This window comes from Phascolarctos cinereus, unplaced genomic scaffold, assembly GCF_003287225.1.
Source record: "Phascolarctos cinereus isolate Bilbo 61053 unplaced genomic scaffold, phaCin_HiC Scaffold_726;HRSCAF=1367, whole genome shotgun sequence".
In the NCBI taxonomy this organism is placed as follows: Eukaryota; Metazoa; Chordata; class Mammalia; order Diprotodontia; family Phascolarctidae; genus Phascolarctos; species Phascolarctos cinereus.
Window position 1 is genome coordinate 181,602,303 of NW_027556098.1, and position 19,166 is coordinate 181,621,468.

At 37.9% G+C, this 19,166-nt stretch overlaps 1 protein-coding gene across 2 annotated transcripts in view; it reads right to left on the reverse strand.

Moving 5' to 3' along the window:
- The window catches only part of SPATS2L (spermatogenesis associated serine rich 2 like), a 234,027-nt gene that overhangs the window by 39,728 nt on the left and 175,133 nt on the right, over positions 1–19,166 (reverse strand). For both annotated transcript variants that reach the window (XM_020984904.2, XM_020984905.2), the window contains exons 6-7: positions 8,228–8,431; positions 6,303–6,438 (exon numbers count right to left, since the gene is read on the reverse strand). In XM_020984904.2, the coding sequence (XP_020840563.1) occupies positions 6,303–6,438; positions 8,228–8,431 (340 nt within the window). The remainder of the gene's footprint in view (positions 1–6,302; positions 6,439–8,227; positions 8,432–19,166) is intronic.

Consider the following 19,166-nt stretch of genomic DNA (forward strand, 5'->3'; position numbering starts at 1 on the left):
GTGACTTTTCACATAGATGCTCACATTGTAGAATTTATTTTACAAATAAAAGAGTTGTTAGAACATGATGTATTCTTTTGAGCATCTAATCGTTATGTCTCAGTGACTTCCCATCTCTTCCTGGGAAAATGAGAATATTCTGTAGAGAGCCCTAATTGACAGAACAATGCCAAATTCCAGACTGGCTTTTATATTCTAGCTCCTTAAAAGAATTCTATTCATTTAATGAAATATTAAATTCCTCATATCATTAATGGGTGAGAATGAAGAATAGGTTTACTCCTGGCTGATGTAAGCTATATTTCATTAACATATAAACACAATCCCCCCCCCACCCCAGATAAAAAATTAACTTCCATGAATATAGGCTATACTATTTTAGGAAAATTGAACTAACAAGAATCTTACCTCCTTATTCCTACAATTCAGAATCCCCTATGCAAGGGTTTTTACTTATCTTTGAATAGGGTCCAAAGTCTAGAGAGTACTTTGAGATCACAAAATGAAAATCCCCTTAGAAAAGGACTGGACGGCCCAAGGAGTTGATAATAGCATAAGATAAGAAGATTGATTTAAACACCTGCATATGTAACCCAGGTTGGAAGAGATCACAAACTGTAGCTACCTAATGGAGGAAGGAAGGAAACAACCATTTATTAAACACCTACTATTTGCCAGGCACTGTGCTAAGCGATTTACAAATATTATCTCATTCATTCTTAAAAATAACCTTGAGGGGTGGGTTCCATTATCATTTTCATTTAACAGATAAGAAAACTGAGGCAGGCAGAGATGAAGTGACGTGTTCAGTGTCACACAGCAATTAAGTGTCTGAGGCTGAATTTGAAATCCACTCTTTCTGACTCCAGGCTCTGTGTTCTATCCACTGCACAACTTAGTTGCCCTTAAATTAGGTTTATTAATGAGTATATGAAGAGCCAATGCAGGCTGCTAGGCAGCACAGGATAGAGCACTGGCCCTGAAGTCAGGGAGACCTGAGTTCAAATCCAGCCTCAGACACTTGACACTTAACTAGTTGTGTGACCCTGGGCAAGGCACTTAACCCAGACTGCCTCACCAAAAAAAAAAAAAGCCAATGGAAGTCTTTACATTGCTCTTTCCTGAACCCCTTGGTTAGCAATAAGCATCCCCCTGCATTTTTCTCATATTTTGTTCCTCTTTCATGTACTTATCACATATGATTATATATTATAGCTATGTATAGTCTAAAAGTTCCATGAAGGTAGAAATCATGTCTCAATCTAAGCTTTTATTCCCCAGGAACACAGTAGGTGCCACAGTGCACAGTAGGTACACAACAAATGTTTGTTGTATTGAGGTCTGGAAAGATACACAGGCATTCGGGGATGGAAGAGGGCTAAGAGATTGTTTAAGTCAAGCCTCTCATTTTACAAATGAGGAAACTGAGTCCCACAGAAGTAGAGAAACTTTCCCAGGGTCACACGGTGAATTAATTGGCAGCAGATATAGGACTAGGAGGCACAATTCCTAACTTCTAATAGAATCTTCTTTCTACCATACTACATATAGAGAAACAGCACATGGATAATGAATAAAGATGGAAGGTCAACTACCTGAGGCCAGGAAGTGTGTTATTTTTGTCTTTATGTCCCCAATGTCTATCACAGTACCTTGCACATATTAGGCACCTAATAAATCAGTTGAATTGAAATGAATTGTTGCAATAGCATGCAACCTGGCAGTTATAATTACTTTCTTACAGTAGTGTGCAGAACTTCTTAACTTGCTGCATAATTTTTCCACTAATAGAAAACCTCTTTCTTCAAAGTTATCAATCTGGTACATCTCAGAAGCACCTAAATTCCTAAAAAATATATTTTCTCCTCTTAGAAAATGACAGGGAGCACTTACATGATGTCACTGTATCTTATCTATTAGTTAGCTGGATAAAGGGAGTTTTTTTTTCCATTTGGAAGAAATATTTGAAAGGTTTGTTAAAAACTACTCTGATAGGCTATTTTTAGATAGCACAGCAAGTAGATCACTGGACTTGGGAGTCAGGAAGACCTGAGTTTAACTCTTGCCATACATACTTACTAGCTGTGTGATCCTGGGCAAGTCACTTAACCTCTTTTAGCCTCAGTTTTCCCATCTGTAAAATGGAGATAGTAATAGCTCTTAACACCCAGGGTTGCTGTGAGGATCAAATAGGATAACATACGTAACATTCTTTGCAAACCTTAAAGTGCCATGTAAAAGCTAGCTAATATATGTAATTATTTTTGGTTAACGGTTAAATTAGAAAAAAGCAGCACATTTATTTCATAACAATAGTATATAGCACCTATTTGACCTTTTTTTTTTTTGCAAATTAGGACAAAGTACCCCTTTGCCAAGTAGATGATGTTTTTTGTTGTTGTTAACAGCAGAGCTGCTGTGCAGAGCTCATTTAGAAGTTATATTTCCCCTCCATTAAAAATATGTTGTGATCTACAGAAAAAGCAACAGAACCACAGTTTCCTTGGGTAGCTGCCTCTTCTGGCTCTGTGCTTTCAGCCACTAAGGACTGAAGAAACACTCAAAGAATCTGCTATAAATCTCAAGATACCTCATGACAACATGTCGTGTTCTGCAAGGGAAGAAAGGTACTCCCAGGAGCCATGGGAAGTAGAGGTGACTGAAGGTCACTGCTAAACTGTTGTTCACGAATAGGGCATTTAGGAGGAAGGACACAATGGGATCTGGTTTGACACAAAGACTTCAAAGTGAGAGCTCAAAGGCCTCCAAGCACCACCACACCAAAGGTAGGGAAGAGGTAGACCTGGCAGAAGGAGAATTGAGCTATTCATTAGGCAAACTTGGTTCTAATCCCAGATTTTGAGACTTCATTTTTCTGGGTCTTGGCCTTACAAAAGAGTCAGAGGCTGCAGGATGAGACCTCAACTCTGCCCTTGGGTTACATTGATTAACCCTTCTGAGCTGTTTCCTCACCTTAAAATGGGAAGATGATAGTTACATTATACTACCTACCTCTCAGGACTATTGGGGAGTAAATGAGAATTTAACGTATTTGAAGAACTTTGTAAGTATTAAGTACTATGTAAATGTGAGATATTATTGTGTTAGTAATAATGAAATGAAGGCATTGAACTCTCACTGGACTACAATCCAATCCCTTTAAGTGTTAAAATTCTTTAATTTTCTCTTTAATACTCCTTGTTCTGGATAGTTAAATAATTCTAGCAGAAAACAGGGTTATAAATTGCGGGGTTTTATTATTCAGCCACTCTCCATCAGTATAGAGAGATCATAGTGATAATAACAACAATAATGGAACCACATATCTATCTAGCGCTTCAGATTTTTCAAAATTGCTGATCACATGCTGTCAAATGCATTTTTTTTTGGGCAATTGGGGTTAAGTGACTCACCCAGGGTCACACAGCTAGTAAGTATCAAGTGTTTGGTCTGAGACCAGATTTGAACTCAGGTACTCCTGACTTCAGGGCCAGTGCTCTATCCACTTCACCACCTAGCTGCCTCTGTCAAATTAATTTTTGAGCTGTGTTTAGGGCCAGTAAGACGGCTGTCTTCTTCATCTGATACTTATGGCACAATACAAGGGAAAATGTACTGACTCTGGTTCAAATCTTGCCTCTGATACCTCCTACGTGTGGGACTTTGGGTGAGTCACTGAATTAACTTCTTTGAGCCTTAAGAGAGTCTTATTTTAACCTGTAAAATGAATGAGTTGAATTAGATATCCTGTGAGGTACCTTTCTGCTCTTGATCTATGATTCCAGTAACCATCACTGGCGGACATTTCTTCAGAGAAGATTGTAGACAACAGAAAGGATAAACTATTGAAAAAACTTTGGAAGGGGGTTAGAGAGTGGTACAAGCAGCCCTTTACCTCCGTGGGCCTGTTCTGCACTGAATCTTTCCTAATTCAGGATGTTGTGTTCTCTTCTATGTCTTTATTTAGCCTTTCTATGACATGAAATCATTGCTAGGTTTTAGGAACTACCAGTTGGTGTTAGATTAATCCCAAATGGCATGTACCATTATTGTGGTTCAATTAAGCTGAATAAACATTTATTAAGCATCAACTATGTGTAAAATGTTGTGCTAGTTTGGGGTTACAGACACAAAAATGAAAACAGTTCCTGTACTTGAGGCACTTATGTTTTACTTCTGCTATAAGAAGCGCAGTGTTATATATAAAATATATTGGATTAGTTACTGTCTTAGAGAAGTGGGTGGGAGGGATAGAATTTGGAACTCAAAACTTTAAAAAAACATTTAAAAATTGTTTTAACATGTAATTGGGGAAAATTACATACATATACGTATACACACACACACACACACACACACACACACACACACAGAAGTGTTGAATTAGGACTGGGGCAGAGTTCAAGTTAGTTGTTCAAACTCCACAGGCAGGTATATCAATTGAGTATTAGCTGATATGTAGGGAACATGAATTTTAGTTTAGAACTGGAAAAGAGCATAGAGATCACATCTTCCACATTCCTTATTTTAGAAATGAGGAAACTAGTGCCTTGACTAGAGATTGGCTTGAAGTGACTTTTATTTAAGTCACTTTAATTGACTTTATGAGTTACACAAGTTTCCTAAGTAGCAGAGCCAGGGTGTGAAGAACCCACATTCTCTGGGTCCACCAAATCTCTTTCTGCTCTGTAGCTGGGTACTGCAGTAGATGAAGTACTAGGCCAGGAGTTGGGAAGACCAGAGTTTAAATCTTGCCTCAGACACTTATTAGCTGTATAACTCAGGGTAAGTCACTTGACCTCTGCTTGCTTCAGTTTTCACGTTTGTAAAATAATAGCACCTACTTCCCAGGGTTGTTGTGCTACTATGTAGCGCATAGTAAGTGCTATATAAACATTAGCTATTATTATTATTATTATTATTATTTCTTAACCTCTCACAGCCTCAGTTTCCTCATCTGTAAATTGAGAATAATAAAAGAGCCTATCTCACAGGGTTGATGTGAGGATCAAATGAGGTAACACATGTAAAGTGGTTTGCCAACCTTAAAGGGCTATATAAGTTGTAGCTGTTATTATCATAGTTGTTCTATTTATACCACATTGCTTCTCTGGGGGTCTAAATCAGAGTCGTCAAACTCATGGTGCCTGAGGCAGATGAAAGTCAGTGGCTGACCTACGTGAAAATGTAACTGAGAAATGTTTTACAAAATAAATGAATAGATGATACAACATAGAAAATGCTAATTTGTGGTTTTCTAAGTTTACATGTATTCTGTAGGGATCTGTTTCCATTTGAGTCTGACATCCACTGGTGTAAGATTTCTCTGCAGGAAGGCTTTAGATGTTGGATCTCAGAAGGCTTTCCCTCACTGAGCTAGCTCTGTGGTGCAGTGGATAGAGCACAGGGCCTGTAGGCAGGAAGACCTGAGTTCAAAACTGGCCTTAGACACTTACTAGCTGTGTGATCCTGGGCAAGTTGCTTAACTTTAGTTTGTCTCAGTTTCCTCAACTATAAAATGAAGATTTAAAAAATAAACAAAACAAAACAAACCAGTACCTACCTCACAGGATTGTTCTGGGGATCAAATGATAAAATGTTTGGAAAAGCACTTAGCATAGTGCCTGGCACTTAGTAGGTACTATATAAATGCTTATTTTCTTCCTCAACAGAAGAAGCATTCAGTTATCTCTCTTACCAGAGCAATATCTTGTTATCAATTGTATTTTGGCCTTTAATAATAATATGACTTTTCAATCCAGGCTTTGGCATTCATAGGTTCAGAGGGATTTAAGGAGAGTCCAGATATTGCTAAATCCATTCCATTTAAAAGGACTAACCCTGAATCACCTCAAGGCAGTATTTGCTCATTCTGTTCTTAAAGGCTGCCAAAGAAAGGAATTTCAAGACCTTACCTGTTTGTTACAAGAGGTTATTTCCTTATCTCAGACTGATATAGCTAGAAAAAAAATTTTCTTTTGATAGAATTCATGGTATTAAGCTTCTATGGATTGGTCAAAAATATCTATTTGTAGAGTGTTTTGTTCCATATCATTTGTATTCTTTTGTGCCAGCTTTCTAAACTTCAAAGAATTAAGCGTATAAGGTTGCCTTTCACTGAAATGTACTCTATTCCCTTTTCTTCCCAGATCCACTCTTTAGCCTTGCTTAAAACATTGACTGGTAACTTGTTTCTCTGTGATTTTTATGGATAAAATAAAGAAAACTTCCCCTCTGATGATGGTACCTGCAAGAGTGCCCCATCTGCCATAAGTTTCTAGCTCCTGGGTTGAATGGCTTACCAGCTGTGTAACTCGGCAAATGCTGCTTTGATCTTCTTCACCGAACTATCTACTTCCTCCTTGATCATTACTCGATATCTGGTCAGAGACACAGTGCATCGCTGCAAGTCCTTCACTGATTTCTCAATATTGGGACCTAGAATTATTGTCAAACAAGAGGGAAAAAACTGGTCAAAAGGATTGGAGAATCTATTCATTTATGAAGACAAAGTTTCCAAATGGAGCTTTGACTCTTATTTTATAACACAAAAAAGAAAGCAAAGGCCCTGCCTTTGTTGCATGTTGGAAGCATAGACCAAACTTCTCATTAAATGAATTAAGTTGGGCAGAGGTGATGGTGATTCCAGGGCAATTGGGCTTCTTGGGGGTCCTCAGTAGAAAAGGATGGGGACGACTTCAGTCTCTCACTAGTAATCTTCTTTGACAGGGCCATTCTGGCCTACTCAGCCCCTGTGCTCTGTTATAAATATGGTTTCCTCTGGGAAACTGCGCTTCTGGCCATCTTGATTAAGGAGGCTCTAGGTAGCAGAACTCCAGAAACCCTTGTAGAAGAAAATGACTCAGAGACTAGGAGAGGCCTAAATTAGGCAGAGGTGGCATGAAGCATGGATGAGAGGTTCTTCAGCTCAGGAATCTGTTTACTCAGAGCTAGGCAGCATGTAATTAGAGAAACAACATTCAATCCAGGTCTATCTGGGCTAATCTTGCCCTGTTTCCTGAAACTGTCACCAGGGTTTTGTAGATTTCCCAAAAATAAATAGGCAAATTGTTCTTATCTCAGTAATGGCATATTTATTACATGCATGCATATATACTCACACACACACAAATACCTTTGCAAAAATTGAGAAAGTACATCAAATTGGAGTCAAAGATACTGTTGAATGGGACTGAGAAGGGAGAATACTATTAAATCTTCTGGTAAACAGAAAGGAAATGGTATTACTTATTCCTTCTTCCACCCCCTCCCAGTTCTTTTCAATGAACATTTATTAAGTGCCGACTATGTCAGACCTTGTAGTAGGCACAGAATGAAAAGCAGGCCCTACCCTTAAGGAGTTTACTTTTTATGGGGGGTGGGAGAGGGGACCACAGTGGACAGAGATAAGTAACACAAAATATGTAGAAAGCAATAATAATGTAACCTTTTATTTGGGGGTAGGGTAGACTAGTGCTAATTACTGGGAGAATGAGAAAAGAGGTTTTATATATAGGAGTTTAAACTTTATCTGCACCTTGAATAGAGCCAGGGATTCTAAAAGGCAGAGGTGAAAGGGTAGATAATTCTAGATATAGGGATGGTCTCTACAATCCCCTCTACCTCTGAGATTCTGTGATTTTGTAAGCCTCTTCCTTTTTAAATAGTCATGCATACACTTACAGATAACATAACATATTTTAATATTATTAAAATATTATGTATGTTACCTACAATCCCTATTCATGAGTTATTTTTAAATGGATAGCATAGAATTAAACATAAATAGATTAAGATGTTTCCTGATGTAGATAAAACAGCATATCTAAAGTAAGGATTGGTTTCATTTAAAATTTTTTAAACTTGGTATTTGAAAAAAAATATTCCTTATAGGCTATTTGGACGAAGACAATCTTATGGTTAAATACCATACAAAATTGGGCATTTATGCTTATGAAAATAGTGGTCATAGGGTTGGCTACATAGGAAGAAGACTTGGTCTACTCAGGTGTACAAAACTGTCAGATGAATAAGGAAGAAAGAACGCCTGCGATTTATGAATGTTTATTGCAGAAAGAAATACAACTGTATTCCACTTCTCTTTTCATTAAAAGGTATTAGGTCTCTTCTAGACATACATTAGTGCTGATGTAAAAGCCTGTAATCTGACCCCTTTACTGGACACATAAAACGTACTGAATTGCTTACAGGAAAGAAATCACTTTACCTCTCTTTTTCAGCAAATCATCAGCTGTTACTTCAGGATGAGTTGCAGGGGCACATGACTTAACAATAGGTGTTTTTGACTTCGGTCTGCTTGTGTTACAGTACTGCTGGGCCGAAGCTTGCAGACCATCTGACCTCTCTGTTGTGGGCATAGGTTTTGGGTTCACTTCTAGAGATAGCCTCTGTCGCTGCAGCCTGCTGCCTTCTGTAAGAAAATACCAAACACCAATTGTAAAGTGATAAGCTAAGAACATTGCCAGTATTGCAAAGGAGATGCAAGATTGTTTTGTTTAAGCGTTGACAATGATACCTGTCATTGCAAAAAAGTAAAGGAATAGAATCCTCAGAAAAAAAATAAAACTGCCAAATGAAATAGTTTTTTCACTGTGGTTAATAAGGGCCTAATTCCTGTGACTTAATCATTCTCTCTAATTTTCCTGCGATTTGTGCGTTTGTGATTCACTAGGGGGTGTAGTAGATGGCAAGCTGGGCTTGGAGACAGGAAGATCTGACTTCAAACAAACCTTGCCTCAGATATTTGTTAGCTGTGTGATCTCAGGTAAGTCATTTAACCTCTCTGTCTGTCTCAGTTTCCTCATCTATAAAATATTGATAATAACATACCTCCTTCCAGGGTTGTTGTGAGGAACAAATCAAGGAATACGTACAAAGTGTCTTGTAAACCATAAAATGTTAAATAAATGTTAGCTATGCCAGGAAATGAGATTTTCTTTAGAGTTTTAGTTTGTGTGTGTGTGTGTGTGTGTGTGTGTGTGTGTGTTTCATTAATTATATTTTGTGTTTATTGACTGTTGGATAGGTTTACTGGAATGAAAACTCCTTAAAGGCAGGGACTATGTCATTTCCCATCTTTGTACATTGCATAATGTTGGAGACGTGATACATGCTTACTAAACGCTTGTTGGATTGAATTATATTAATACTGGGGTGCATTAAATGGGTACCTTAAAGGCTTGAATTACTATCTCTCACCAAAACCTCCAACAGGCCTAGCATATTTTTTGTCAGTAAAGTGGTTATGAGTTGTGGAACTGGTTTCTATTGAGAGGCAGAACTACCTGGAGCTGGTATAATTCTGTTACCCCTCCCACTTCTATTTCCTCCTTATAACTGGTGGACTCTACTCTCAACTGGCACTGACAAGGAGGGTCTGTTACACTAAAAAAAAAAAAAGAAAAAAAAAGAAATTCTAAGAAATTAAAGCTGTACTTAAAGGATAATTAATCACATCCTGAAAATAATCTGGGAGATAAAGTATCAACAGTGAAATTGATTTATTTCCATAAAGAGGAGAAATGAATGTCTTGTGCCCTTTAACCCTGGACAAAAGGAAGCAAGGGGGAGGGGTACATAGTTCCTGGCATCTAAGCGTTGGGCTGTAGTTCCAGTTATACCACTGAATCCCAGTGTGACCTTTGGCAAATTCCCTGACCTCTCTGGACTTGTTTTTTCCTTTCCTTTCCTTTTCTTTTTTGTTTTCTCTTCTCTCCTCTCCTCTTCTTCCTTCCTTCCTTCTTTCCTTTCTTTCTCTCTCTCTCTTTCTTTCCCTTCCTTCCTTCCTTCCTTCCTTCCTTCCTTCCTTCCTTCCTTCCTTCCTTCTTCCTTCCTCTTTCTTTCTTTCTTTCTTTCTTTCTTTCTTTCTTTCTTTCTTTCTTTCTTTCTTTCTTTCTTTCTTCCTTCCTTCCTTCCTTCCTTCCTTCCTTCCTTCCTTCCTTCCTTCCTTCTTTTTCTTTCTTTCTTTCTTTCTTTCTTTTTTTCTTTCTTTCTTTCTTTCTTTCTTTCTTTCTTTCTTCTTTCTTTCTTTCTTTCTTTCTTTCTTTCTTTCTTTCTTTCTTTCTTTCTTTCTTTCTTTCTTTCTTTCTTTCTTTCTTCTTTCTTCCTTCCTTCCTTCCTTTCTTTCTTTCTTTCTTTCTTTCTTTCTTTCTTTCTTTCTTTCTTTCTTTCTTTCTTTCTTTCTTTCTTTCTTTCTTCCTTTCTTCCTTTCTTCCTTTCAGAATTAAAAGGAGTTTATTATAAGTACGCCAGGATAGCAAGATAGCCAACATAGCTGATCACTGAAGATCAGCCTCAGCCTGTTTTTTCATGTGTAAAATAGAGATTATAATACTTGCTCTGCCAAGCTAACAGACTTGTTTTAAGCACGAAATGACTTAATGAAACTAGAATGGAATCTCTGAGCTACAAGGGTCCTCAGAAACCATCTAGTAGAGTGTTTCCCAAACTAATTTGTCTTGAACTATATTGAGACTCCCATACATGTTGATCTGTGAAATTTGGGGGGGAGGCATGGCATGGCCCTGGGATTTAGGGAAATTTGGGACCAAAACAGAAATATGAATAGGCAGCTAGGTGGAACAGTGGCTAAAGCCCTGGGCTGGAGTCAAGACCTGAGTTCAAATCAAACCTCAGACACTTACTAGCTATGTGCCCCTGGGCAAGTCACTTAACCTCTGTGTGCCTCAGTTCCTGTGTGCCCAGTTGTGAGGAAGAAAGAGATAATAAAGCATTTAGCACAATGCCTGGAATATAGTAGTCATGTAGATAAATGCAAGTTATTGTTATTATATTTTCATATAAATGCTATACATAATGTTTTTGATACATATATAATTTTATGTTCACTAATTCAGAAGAGAAGCTACTATGAACATCAACATTTCTCAGAGAACTTCTAATTGCATTACATAGAACACTTGGATTATACAAATAAAGTCTGAGAAATACTGATCTAGTCTAAGACCCTCCCTTTACAAATGAACAAGTGCAGTCATATGATAAACTACTAAAAAACATAATGCAGTAGATAGGCATTCTCTTTCTCTTCCTCCTTTCTGCTAACTTCGAAGCAAGTGCAAGAAGCTCAGGAAAAAGAAAACATTTGTCTAAGTGAATGTGGGGAAAGACACAAAGCATATTTTGAGCAACATTTTCTACTAGGATTTTCCTAAAAGCCATGTGTAGCTCAAGGGCTACAAATGAATTTGTTCACTAATTTCTATGTTGCTAATAATAATTAACTTTTTGTTGTTATTGCTATCAGTAACATTGCAAGTTATTCATTTTCTAGTCCCCTTTTCTTCAATTAATCTTCAACTAACATTTATGAGAAACAAGGTGTTATAGAAGGAGTCAAAAGCTTCAGTTTCCTCATTTATAAAACTGGGATAATAACATTTTCACTCTTTACATTACTGGGTTGTTGTCAGGAAAGAACATTTCAAACTATAATGTGCCATATAATCATGAGCAATTATGTGAACTATTCTTCCCTTAGTATTTACTGTGGTCAAGGTGCTATTTTATTTTTTCCTAGTGCTAAATGGATCCCAGAACTAAGTAACAGAAGTTCTGAATTTTAAAGTTGTCCACCTCTTGCACTGACTCAGTATTAAGTACAGTGACAACCATACTACCTTAAGTTTACTATCTACAAAATGAGAGGTAACAGAAGATTACCAATGGAAGATTTAAAAGATGTAGAATGATGGCTATGAAAACTCTTTTCATAATAAATCACATAATAGGTTGGGTTAAAACACTCATCCTGAGCTCTTAAGTACTTTAGGTCATTTTTTCTATAAAACTATTTTGGATATCTATGTAGATTTCATAGGTATCTATGCTAAGTTAAACTAAAAGGAAAGACAGGCAGAAAATTAAGCAGGCTTTTAAATAAACTTTTAAATGAAAGCTGGGAATATTAAGCATAATTCTCACATTTACATCATTAAGAGGCATTCTGTTTTAAGCAGTATAATAATTCTGGATAAGAAGTCAAAGAGGGCACATAGGTGCGGGGCTCAGAGACAAGAATCATCTTTGTGAATTCAAATCTGACCTCAGACGCTTACTAGCTGCAGGACCCTGAGCAAGTCACTTACCTCATCTGTTATATGAGCTGGAGAAGGAAATGGTACAAACCACTTCAGTTTCTTTGCCAAGAAAACTCCAAAAGGGGGTCACAAAGAGTTGGACATGACTGAAACGACTGAACCAGGAGGTAAAGGACCTAGGTTCAAATCTTGCCTTCGATACTCTATGATCTCGGGCACATCACTTAACCTCCCTTGACTTCATTTTCTTTATCTGTAAAATGAGAAGGTTAAACCAGGTCTCGGAGGGCCCTTCCAACTCTAGATCTACGGCTCTATGACCTGTCAGTCCTTACCCCCCCCACCCCCCATGAAGATACTTGGCCCATCCCTATTCCTTATGGTCCACTTGAAATGTTTGCACACGTGAAAATAGAGGGATGAAGACTCCCCTTGCCTCAGGCTTACACTGCCATATACAGTAATGATCACAACATTCATGAGAGTAGTTTGGGTATGAAAATCCTATTGACTGCTGGACCTAATACCTCATCAGTGGGTAAGTCCCCTCTTGGAGGGATCTGAATTTGATTCAAGCTAAATCCATCATTAAATTGCCTGCACATCAAAGAAAGCACAGCTTAGCTTGAACTTCTTACTCGTACCCTTTAAAACCTAATTAAGAGAAAATTACAGCACACAATGAAATATCTGGTCAAGGGGCGTGAATAATGTAAATAAGCCCTCTAAGCACATATATGCTGTGACTGATCAAAGCAGTGACCCTTTAGCTGCAGTAAAGGCCGGGGGGCTACAATGAGGGTTAAAATGTTTGCGTTTTAATTTATCATTCAGTGGCAGATTCTTCTGGACTTGTCCCTGTTCTGTTCTCTCTCTTCTGGTAGCAGATGAGATTAATTTTTTTTTTTTTAATGAGAGGCATTGTTAAAATCAGAACCCTAAAGAAAACTTGTTTCTTTTGAGCTTCAAAGAACAGCCATTTTATTTTTGGAAAATAGAGTCTTTAAATTACGACCTAATACACTAGCTAGCAGCTGTGGAATAAGAAAAGAAGTTCTCAGGATTTGAAAACTGCTTAAATGTAAGATAATGCTAATTAGCATGGTGGAGAGGGCGGGTGCAATCAGAGAATCAGGATATGAACAAGCAGAAATATGAATAGATTCCCTGGCAGTTGTTTATTTTCAGGTTTCTGAGGTTCATGGACAGTTGCTTCATTGTTAGTAAAAACTTAGCTGGAAAGTTTGAATGTCTAGAATGTTTCTGTATATGTGTCTTACTTAAGAAATGTGTAATATTTTAGGAAATTTAGAAGATTAGCTCTGGACTAACTCAAACTGTATGGTGCCATATGTGAACTACTCTCCCCTTAATGCTTACTGTGGTCATGGTACTATTTCCTTTTCTGTCATGCTATACTGACCCTAGAACTAAGTAGCAGAAGTTCTGAGTTTGTAAAGATGTCCACTAGAGAGAGAACTAGCCAGTTCTTCTAACAGTTACCACAGAATTGGGGATAGTGTTGACAACTCACTCCTCTAATTAAATAAAAAAGCATCTTAGGAGTTCTTCCTGGTCATTCACCTGCCTTCAGCCTCTGTTAGAGGCCATCAATGCTCTCACTCACCAGAGTGAGTAAGCTATAAGCTTCAAGAGGATTCCTCAGACACATAACACTTACTAGCTGTGTGACCCTGGGCAAGTCACTTAACCCCACTGCCTAGCCAAAACAAATAAATAAGTAAATAAAAAGAGGATGGCCTTTGCTTGTGGAGATGAATTACTAGAAGCATATTACGAGAGGATATACCCACACTGGAACATTTGGGGGTACTCCCCAAGCAAGGGATGGCTGGGCCCCAGCTGGAACCTTCCTCTTCTCTTTTCCTTCTCAAAAAAAGATGTAGCCTCAACGGAAAACGCTGAGAAGTAAGTGGAGGATGTGGTCGTTCTTGAAGTAGTCTGCTATTTCTGATGTTGCAGAAAATATTATCCACCTTGAGGCTGCTGCCAATAGCATTCTTATGTTGAATCAGCAGAGGGAAGGAGGAGAAGGAAGGAAGATGTAACTTCTGCTGCTGATTGGCTGTGGCACAATGTGCTCCCCACTGATCCCACCAGTTGGAAGAAGCCGGCAGCATTAGCATCAGCCTGTGACTCTGTCTCTGTGTATCCCAAATAAGTGTAGGGCAGGTCAAGGGAATAATATGGCATGGCTCACTTGTAGATGTGATTGTATCTTCTTTAATATTAACAAATACTTAAACAAAAATGGTGGCCTGATATGATCTTGGTTTATCTAATGTGTTAGCCATCCCTCCCTACTCCAGTTTTGTGTCATGTGTATATCTGATAAGGATGTCATCCATCTCCTTGATAAAAACGTTAAAAAGTGTGGATTCAAGCAAAGATCCCTGGGATAATCTCCTGGAGACTATGTTCCAAATTGAATGGGAACTCTCTTTAATGACTACTCCTTGAGTCCAAAAGTTCAACTCATTTGAAATCAACCTAATTTTTATTTATTTATTTGTTGGTGAGGCAATTGGGGTTAAGTGACTTGCCCAGAGTCACACAGCTAGTGTTATGTGTCTGAGGCTGTATTTGAACTCAGGTCCTCCTGATTCCACGGCTGGTGGTCTGTCCACTGCGCCAGCTAGCTGCTCCAAATGATTGTTTTCTTTTTTTTCTTTTGGTGAGGCAATTGGGGTTAAGTTACTTGCCCAGAGTCAGTGAGTGATGGATTTGAACTGAGGTCCTCCTGACTCCAGGGCTGGTGCTCTATCCACTGCACCACCTAGCTGCCCCTATTTTTTGTTTTTTAATATTTGTCCAACATCTCTCTATTCTCCCCACAAAAATAGTTTGTGACATTTGTGTTCTTTGATGGTTCTGGTTAAGATTCTTCTACATATCCTACAAGTATGATAACTAATTCTGCCACCATTGACTTAAAGGTCTCCAATATTAAATGCCATGGGAATGATGATGGCAGGAGCTTGCAAGTGCATAGGAAGCTTGTCAATCAATGTTCATGCCCTTTCATTCAGGTTTGATCCTTGAATCTGTCACTTCAGAGAAAAACATAGAACACATTCAATGCTTTTTTTTTACTTGCTTGTTCTCACAAATGAAGAACTGTAGAGTTTGATTTTTTTTTTTAATCACATCTCATGAAAACAATCTTTTCTTGGAAGAACTATGGATGTGCCCCATAGGTTTGTGTTAAAAAATTATCACACATATATCTTTTCAAATCCTTAACATTTGAAAATTTCCAAAGGCCTCTTCCTTTTCTGCTCCTAATCTCCTCCCTGCCCAACTTTGCATATTTACATGTAGCTGAGCTTTTCTGAAGGAAGTTTTTATGTCTACAAACAAGTTATTCAAATCTAACTTAAAGAGAGTTGCCAACTACATGGCAGTCCTGAAACTAATTTTCAGCTATTTATGCGCTTACTTAAGATGGTTCCAGAGACTAGTTTTGAAGATATAATTTCAGAAAAGCATATCTGAGCAAAACATAGTATTATAAAGCTGCTCTATGTTAAATAAATAAATAAATGAATGAATGAATTTCTAAACAGCATGCTGATAAAGAAAACAGAATTTTGCATGGCACTGCCTAGCAAAATTACTGGGTTGTAATGTGTCTGCTTCTGAAGTCCCAAATTTTCATATTACTCAAAGCATACTTTCACTATTCACTTAGAAGTAGATGAAAATGCATGAGATTTTGACCAGTCTATGGTAACTGATAATATTAAAAGCTACCAATCTCAAGCAACTGGTCTCAGGATAACTAAATATATATAGTAAAAAATGTATAGCAAATGAAGGCTCAGTCAGTCTAAATTTATAACTCAGTTGATAAGTCTTTCTTCCCTGCCACTCCTAAATACTATAAATGATTACATTACATTATTAGTTTAAGATATAGGAAAACGTGGTTGCAAAATGGCAGTTTACAACAGCGTGTCAGAAAAAGTAGATATAACCATAAGTCTCTATAGTAATATAAAAGTAATATTATACATTGGGTCCAAAAGAATCAACATAGTGGTTCTTTCTATAGACATGGTCTAGACATTATGGGACCCAATAGAATATAAATAAGGGCAGCTAGGTGGTGCAGTAGATAAGAGTGCCAGGCATGAAGTTGGAAAGACACATCTTCCTGAGTTCAAATCCAGCCTGAGATACTTACTAGCTATGTGACCCTAGGCAAATCATTTAACCCTGTTTACCTCAGTTTCCTCATCTGTAAAATGAGCTGGAGAAGGAAATGGCAAACCACTCCAGTAACTTTGCCAAGAAAATCCCAAATGGGGGTTTCAAAGTGTCAGACATGACTGAAAAATGACTGAACAACAGCAGAGACTATATAAATTGAATGCACAAGACATGAAGAAACCTGCAAGTTATAATCCACACTCAACTATTAAAAACAACTACTTTGACCAGAAAGTGTAGAAAGAATGCTACAGAGATTTGGAATCAATCACTTTACTCCCTGTTTGACCTTGGACACATCTTTTAACCTCTCTAGGTCTCAGTTTCCTCATCTTTAAAATGGAGGGGTTGGACTACCTGATTTCTAAGGTCCCTTCTAGCTACAGAGCTATAGTCATATGAGTAGCCTAGACCATCAAAGTTAAGCTATTTTTACCTTTAAGAAAATCATGGACAGAAAAAGCCACAGTCACTCCAAAGTGACAATGTCTTCTTCAAGAGCATACACTTCTTGAAGACAGGGCCAGTGCCATTCATCTCTACATCCACATCACTGCCTAGTACAATGCCTTGCACAGAGCAAGGGCTCCATATATTTGTTGAATTCTAATAAAATTTGATTCACTTTAGACATAAGATCAAAATCGAAGGAAAGATTGTGAAATGAAATCATGCATATGTTAGTAGGCATGTTATGATAGCTACTTATTGGGACAAACACAAAGCCTACTCCCCCCCAAAAAAATCAAACACCAAATCCAGATTTCTCTGGTGCTTTGAGGAAAATAAAGCTATAGAGAAAGCTTTGTCTCCAAGCTAACACAGAGATGCAGATATTGGGGTTCCACAACTCGGGGGATTTATTAGTCAGTCTGATTTAGATCCAGGAGAAGAGATACAAGAGGAAGAATTTTTGTCTCTCTATTGGCTTTATCTGATCTCTCTCTCGCTCTGCATATATTTGTTTTGGTGCTATTGCTTAGCTTGTGTAAAAGCTTTAACTTGAGCTAATATATATTCTGCACATATGTGTATATGTATATATATTATAAATGTATATAAAACTCAGAGTAAAATAAGTTTAACTTTTATGTACTAAGTAGGTTTGTATACTAAGTACAAATTTAAATCAGACCTTCAAACTTCATATCTTTCTGTTGACATGTTCAATGCAATATGAAAAAAATTAAGTCTGAAAATGGTATTTATATAGGGCTTTAAGATTTGCAAAGCACTTTACAAATATTATCTCGTATTATCTTCACAACAACCCTGGAAGTAGAGGCTATTATTGTCTTCATTTTATATTCTTGGAAACTGAGGCAGACAGAGGTTAAATGATTTACGAAGGCTCACATAACTAGTAATGTCTGAGGATTTGAATTCAGATCTTCCTGACTGTTGGTCTGGCTGACAGGGGTGGGGAACCTGAGGCCTTGAGACCACATGTGGCCTTCTAGGTTCTTAGATATGGCATTCTGACTGAGTCCAGCTTTCACAGAACAAATCCTTTTATTAAGGGGATTTGTTCTGTGAAGTTTGGAGTCAGTCAAAGGGCCGCACCTGAGGACCTAGTGGACCACATGTGTCCTTGAGGCTGCAGGTTCCCACCCCTGGATTCTAGCACTTTATTTACTTTGCCAGATGGCGACCTACCATGCACATCGCACTGTGCTAGGTACTGGGAATATAAAGACAAAAACGAAAATCTTTATTCTCAAATATTCTGTGGCAGAGAGGGCAAGGAGATACACACACATATTTTGTGTGTGTGTGTGTGTGTGTGTGTGTGTGTGTATACACACATATATACATACATAGTATATACACACTTAAATTGGGTAGGCAGTGTAGTAGATAGAGTGCCAGACCTGAAGTCAGGAAGACTCATCTTCTTGAGTTCAAATCTAGCCTCAGACACTTACTAGTTGTGTGACACTGGGCAAGTCACTTAACCCAGTGTGCCTCAGTTTCCTCATCTGTAAAATGAGTTAAAGAAGGAAGTCGCAAACCACTCCAGTATCTTTGCATAGGGTCACAATGAGTCTGAAATAACTGAACAACAACAAACATACAAATACACACATATGTGTGTATTTATACACCTACGTACACACATATACACCATAAACAAAGTGTATACAAAGTAATTTCAAGACAAAGAGAGTACACTTAGGAAGTGGCTGAGCTGTGCTTTGTGGGGAGCCATGGAATCTGAGTGTATTTCAGACACGGGCACCTTAGAAGGAGGCAGATGGGATGCTGGTTTCAGGAAAGAGCTGCTAGGCCAACTTGACTGAACAGACAGTGACTGAAAGGGGATTAAAATGAAACAAGACTGGAGAGGTAGGTGGGAACCAGATTATAGAGGGATTTAAATGTTCAGCTGAGGATTTTCTATTTTATCTGAGAGTTAATAGGAAGCCACTGAAGATTTTTTGAGTGAGTGCCATAAATTTGTATTTTAGGAATGTCAATTTTAGTGGCTTTGTGGAAGGATGTGTTTTCATTGTACCGCTGAATGACCATATAGGAAATATTTTTTACCTTAAATGAGGGAGGATAAAAAAACAAACAAACAACCAAAAATCAAAACCCAAACCAAACCAAACCCTTTAATTCTGGTCTCTGCTTTTTGTAGGTATTTTTCATTTAGCAAGTCACACTAACACCCCTGAACCACCTGCACGTCTCTTGAAGCTAGCTTAACTGGTTAAAGCTTTAGAAAAAAGGGAGACTCTGAATGTCAACGTGTTATAAAAAGATAAAACACATGATTCACAGTCTGTTGCCCAAATAAGCTATCCAGAGCAAGTTTCCTTGAGCCTGTTTCATTAGTAACAAGTTTGATAA